We start from the raw sequence: 6,000 nt of genomic DNA on the forward strand, positions 1-6,000 counted from the left end.
CTGTTGCAGTGTGAATATATAATATTTAATATGTAATATATCTTTAATATGTATTGACATTTGACAACAACAATAATGCTGTAATTTGAAGCTATCTTAACATGGCAATACACCAGACGGGACTGAGTGGTGGTGTCCTGTGGGACAACGGGCAATGTCCAGTTTATATTATTCCATGTGTGTAGCAGAACTTTTGTACTTTATTACATTTAGCTCACAGATATGGTTACTGGTTACTTTGCAGATTAAACATTTTTAAAGTATATAGTGAGCTTTTAAAAAACATTGCAACTGCTTTGGGCCTTGACCCTCACGGGGTCTCAAGGCTATGCATTTAGAGTTGTTGGTAGTGTTAATTTGACTATTATGATGATTATAAATTGTGTAATACTGAATACCACCTCATGAAGCACAACATAAATAGCAGTTACAGGGGGCTTATGGTGATACCAACATTATTATATAATACCTATCTTGGAGAAGGATGGTGAGTTAAAATATAATTTTAAATCTCTATGATCTATTTTTACATTCTGTTCACTCAAATACCTACAAACTAATAATTTCTAACCAATACACTGGCTCCACATTAATATTTATTTCCCTAAAAGATTAGTTCAGCCCTGAATTTAAATTATCTAATACTAAGTCGAGCGCCTCATATTTATATTGACGATAAAACAACATGCCGCTAAGACTCACGGGAGCTGTAGTTGTTGAACGTTGAAGGAGGAGCGTGTTGGGAGGAAGAGACGCGGAACTTACGTTTAGCCAACGCCATCTTGGCAGTTTGTTGTTGAGGACCAACCCCTCTGGATAATCTGCGCAGGGTCGCAGAAGCGTGTGGTTGTTTTCAAAACGGCGGTGGTAATGACTGGCGGGACCGAGTTTCACAAAAGCTATAACAACAATAAAGACTCGGAGTACGGAATGGATGTAGACATGGATTCCAGTCATATTGAAAGTGAACGGGGGGAACTGGACAGTAGTATCCCGGCTGCGTGCTCTTCTAACGGCAGTGGCGGGGAAGAGGACGAGACGGAGGCCGTTGGACGTGGGAGACAAGCCGGGGGTTCTAGTAGTCAGCACACGCCGGACGGGGGAGGAATGCTCGGCTGCGGTAGAGAGCAAGAGGTGTCGGTCGAGATCGGAGAGACGTATTTATGTCAAAGAGCTGACAAGACATGGCGTGAGTGAATCCACTTCTCTGCCTGTTTCACCCAAATTTCAGTTAACAGATCAACGTTAGTGGCGCTTACTCTCCTTTGTTTTGTTAAGGACTCAACACCAAACTCTATTTAAATTTAGTCTCACTAATTCTCTGTAAGCGTATTTACGACAGTAAGACGTAATTAAACTACTTTATCTAACGAGTGGTCTTTCTGGAAAATTCGGTACAGATCTTAACAGTGCAAACTGTCGCTTCTAAGAGTTGATATTTTACTGAAGTAAATAGGTTAAAGTTGGAGTTTGGTCCATAATGGGATTCCCGAATTGAAGAATGGTGCAATTCCTTATCATCTCAGTTTTAGCAGGAGAAATAACAGTAAGTGTTATTTCACATTAGCTAATGAAAAAGATTGAATTTAAGTCTTAGAAATCCGAATGAAGTTTGGCTAGACATTCAATCCAAACGAGATAGTTTGCTGACAACAATGACTAGCGAAAACCGCTTTTTATGGCAAAACATTAACTGATGGATTTTGCTTATTTTTCAGATGCGGCAGAAGTTATTCAGTCCCGACTGAATGAGCAGGAGGGCAGGGAGGAGTTTTATGTTCACTATGTAGGATGTGAGTACATCACCAGTTGTTGATACACTCATGAATCCAGTGCACACAGAATCATCCCTGCTCTACCCTCAGTTGCCTGTACCCTCTCTATCCCCCTCACTTACTGCTCCACAATGACTTTCTCCCGTTCTTTGGCATGCAGTCAACAGGCGCTTAGATGAGTGGGTGGGGAAGGCCCGCCTGGCACTTACCAAGACAGTGAAGGATGCAGTGAGAAAGAGCACAGAGATTGGAGGTGTTGGTGATTTGGGTGACCAGCCTGAAAGGAAGATCACCCGCAACCAGAAGCGCAAGCACGATGAGATCAACCATGTGCAGAAGGTTGAGTATGTTATGTAGTTCTTTCATGCTGTTGGTGGTGGCACTCTGATGTATTAAATGGTTGTAGGTACCTAATGCATTTTCTTTTTGCAGACGTATGCAGAGATGGACCCAACAACAGCTGCACTAGAGAAGGAGCATGAGGCGGTAAGGTGGAGAGCGTGTGTGTGTTGGTTTCTTTTAAAAATGACATACTCATATAAAAAAAGTGTGCAATTATAACTGCCTTGTTCTGTTGCTCATCATGTTTAGTTACCTTTTTCTGTGTCCTATGCACAATTAGCTCATGCATTTACTTTTCAATCTCAATGTTTGGTTGTCTTTTATGTAATAAAAACAATTTTCCTCACTGTACAAACTTGCCTCTCTCTCTGACAGATCACCAAAGTGAAATATGTGGATAAGATCCAGATTGGAAACTTTGAGATTGATGCCTGGTACTTCTCACCATTTCCAGAAGATTATGGCAAGCAGCCCAAGCTGTGGATCTGCGAGTACTGCCTGAAATACATGAAGTATGAGAAGACCTTCAGACATCACCTGGTCAGTCTAGCTTTCACTTCAGTTTAGGAAATAGGGAAGTTGGTGCCTCTTGTGGAATCATCTTTCGTGTTTTTTGCAAACAAAGACATCAACTAGGAACAACATCTGTTCCTTCTTCCTTCTGCCATCACAGTTTGAGCCAAAATTTTGTCTTTTTTCTGAATCACATGAAACCATCACTGCAGGTAGCACCAATCAGTCAATTAATTGATTGTGATGTTTGTACATCTCTTGCAACCTAAATACAAGAAGTTTGACCCATGACCGTTTTCTTCAGTCTCATTGTCAGTGGAAGCAGCCTCCGGGGAAAGAAATCTACAGACGGAGCAACATATCAGTGTTTGAAGTTGATGGGCGGGACCACAAGGTGATTACATCTGCAAAGCTGCTAAATGCAAAATAGTAGGGATTTGTCTGTTTCTCACTGTTTTAAGTGGAAATAAAACAGAACTGTGCTTAGATTCTGTAAGAGACTTTTATTTGTGATGATGTCGTACTGATTGTTTGTCGCTCTGTTTGCAGATCTACTGTCAGAATCTTTGTCTACTAGCAAAACTATTTCTTGACCACAAGACATTGTATTTTGATGTTGAGCCATTTATCTTCTACATCCTCACTGAAGTCAACAAACAGGGGGCGCACATAGTCGGCTACTTCTCCAAAGTAAGCATCATCACTGAGGGGTGTGATGTGTGGGGTTCTGTGTTGTTTACCATGTTTTCATCAATCTTGTTTCACAAATTTTACACACTTTGCATGACAGACTTGTTACATGTGTAAACATGTCACCTATGTGGGGGATCTTCAAATTTCACACATATAAAAAGATTTGAAGTGAGCAGATGAAATAACAACTGTTGGCCTTACCTGTTGCCGTTGGGTTTGTTTTTCAGGAGAAAGAGTCTCCAGACGGGAATAATGTTGCGTGTATTCTCACGCTGCCGCCGTACCAACGCAGAGGCTACGGAAAGTTTCTCATAGCTTTCAGTGAGTGATGCAACATGACAGGAGCTATAATGTGTGTGTGCATCAGTACTACAAATATATATATATATATTTTTTTTTTCTATTCTTTTGGTAATAGCTGAACCTGTGAAAAATGATGAAATGATCATAACAAGTTACAAAGGCCTACAATTAAATCTTTTCTTTGTTGATGACAAAAAAAATCTATCCTGATTTGATAGTGACATGGAACAAAGAAAAACAAAGTAATCTTAGTGTTTTTGAAACTGTAATCATCAAATGTTTGTCTGATCAGTTCATTTTTAGTTGATGATCAATTGCTAATCAACATCATTGTCAGTCTGATGTCTTGTGAATTTACCTATAAGCTGATTGACTAGTTTAAGTAGGAATATTCTTATACATGTGAACTCACCACGGTCTCAGCTGCAGCTGGGATACTGATCAAACAAATTATCCACTGCATAAAGCTGACCTCTTGTCTAAAGAGTGCAGCAGAGTTAATGGTCAAATTCAATAACATGGGCTCGCTTAACACACATTTATTGCATAAATGTATTTTAAGCACAACACATGAATCATCATTTCACCTTCGTAATAAAAACCTCTCCTCTGCCTGCTGTGTGTAGGCTATGAGCTGTCTAAGCTGGAGAGCACGGTTGGTTCTCCGGAGAAGCCTTTGTCTGATCTGGGAAAGCTGAGCTACAGAAGCTACTGGTCCTGGGTCCTGTTAGAGATCCTGAGGGACTTCAGAGGAACGCTTTCGATCAAAGACCTCAGGTAGTCACACAAATACTCTGTTTGAGCCCTTCTATCTTTTTAACCACAATCATCCCGTCAGTTCATACTGGTTTTACTGAGAGCCCAGATTCTGATCCTCATGCCAGACCGTCCTCCCTCTGTTTATCCGCAGCCAGATGACCAGCATCACGCAGAGTGACATCATAAGCACACTGCAGTCGCTCAACATGGTGAAGTACTGGAAAGGTCAACACGTTATCTGTGTGACGCCCAAACTGGTGGAGGAGCATCTAAAGAGCGCCCAGTATAAGAAACCACCAATCACAGGTAAGTGCAGACATTATGTGATTAGCACAAACTTCCACTGAATACTTTATTCCTTCATTACTGTCCCTGAACTTGACTGTAACCACAAAACCCAAGATTTAACTATAAATCATGTCAATGTTAATTTCCTATGTAACTGAGCATGAAGCCACAGATGTGTCCAAGTGTGTGTGTGTAGTTCTGAAACAATTAATTGAATAATGTTGTTAGCACAGATGCTTTTTTATGTGGCAAAAACCACACTGTTGTCATACACTACAGAAATGATACAGTGAACTCAGGGTGTGTTCACATTTTCTGAGTCTCCAACTTCAGTCTCAAACTGATTAAAATGTTCCTGTAACACAGATTTTTTTCACCGCTCACCACTAGAGGGCTGCATGAAGGTTTTCTCCTTTTTGTGTCTTTGTGTGTTGTCGCAAGAGACTTGCAGACCCATGATGCAGTCCTCCAAAAATCCACCGTGTGTTCATGTTTTAACCTCCACTGCTATGTCACTCATGGTGTGTCTTGTCTCTTTCACAGTGGACACTATGTGTTTGAAGTGGGCGCCCCCCAAAAATAAACAAGCCAAGTTGTCCAAGAAGTGAGAGACAGAGCCAGCAACACATATCATCTGCCAGCTTCCCCTTTACCTTTTCTCTTCAACTGGCAAAACACTGCTGTTATGAAAACCTGCTGTATATAGTTATTAGTAGCATCTGTCAGTATTTTCTTAAATATATATGTAAAAAAAACAAAACAGACATGTCTCCTGATTTCTTCTTTCCTCAGTAACAACTACTTCTAAAAGTCTGCCAAAGTCAAATGATATAAAATGGAATATTATATTATGGGATATTATTATTTTTAAGTCTGATATATTCTGAATATATTACTGTGCTATGGTAGTGCAGTAAAATACTGTGCAAATCAGTGGACAGTCTTATACACTGTACAATAAGGTGGAAAATGATCATGTAATGGCCCCCAGACTCTAATTAGTCCTGCATTGTTAACTTATCTGGCCCTTTTTTGTGGGTGGTGGGAGGGTTCGGGCTCTGTATCAAGCCTTAGTTTTAAGATGTTTACATTTTTTAATTTATATTTCCCTCATGTGGAGCACACTCCTACATAAATTTCTATTCAATCAAATTACCACAAACTAAGACATTAAGTCTCAGCACTGGAGGTTTGGCTACAGGACTTAATGGGAACTTGGAGGTGGCAGGGTTCATTTTCAGAGGGCAGTAGGTGGGGGACCTGTAGAGGTAATCTCAGCAGTAACTTGATGCCTTCATGCTGTGTTTTTTTTTAATTGTATTTAAAC

The 6,000-nt window shown here is 40.3% G+C and overlaps 1 protein-coding gene across 1 annotated transcript; it reads left to right on the top strand.

The window, feature by feature from the left end:
* Positions 1-779: 779 nt before the first annotated feature.
* Positions 780-5,433, top strand: kat8 (K(lysine) acetyltransferase 8). The gene is made up of 11 exons (XM_056401046.1): positions 780-1,189; positions 1,719-1,793; positions 1,936-2,114; positions 2,208-2,261; positions 2,493-2,657; positions 2,935-3,024; positions 3,180-3,320; positions 3,551-3,644; positions 4,253-4,403; positions 4,537-4,691; positions 5,217-5,433. The coding sequence occupies exons 1-11, from the start codon at positions 871-873 to the stop codon at positions 5,279-5,281; spliced, it is 1,488 nt and encodes a 495-aa protein (XP_056257021.1). The 5' UTR covers positions 780-870; the 3' UTR covers positions 5,282-5,433.
* Positions 5,434-6,000: the final 567 nt, after the last annotated feature.

The sequence above is a fragment of the Seriola aureovittata genome, chromosome 17, assembly GCF_021018895.1.
Source record: "Seriola aureovittata isolate HTS-2021-v1 ecotype China chromosome 17, ASM2101889v1, whole genome shotgun sequence".
Taxonomy (NCBI): Eukaryota; Metazoa; Chordata; class Actinopteri; order Carangiformes; family Carangidae; genus Seriola; species Seriola aureovittata.

Coding starts and splice junctions, on each gene's coding strand:
- kat8 (XM_056401046.1), top strand. CDS start 871: ATGACTGGCGGGACCGAGTTTCACAAAAGCTATAACAACAATAAAGAC. Junction 2,262..2,492: donor TAGAGAAGGAGCATGAGGCG/GTAAGGTGGAGA, acceptor TCTCTCTGACAG/ATCACCAAAGTGAAATATGT. Junction 3,025..3,179: donor TTGATGGGCGGGACCACAAG/GTGATTACATCT, acceptor CTCTGTTTGCAG/ATCTACTGTCAGAATCTTTG.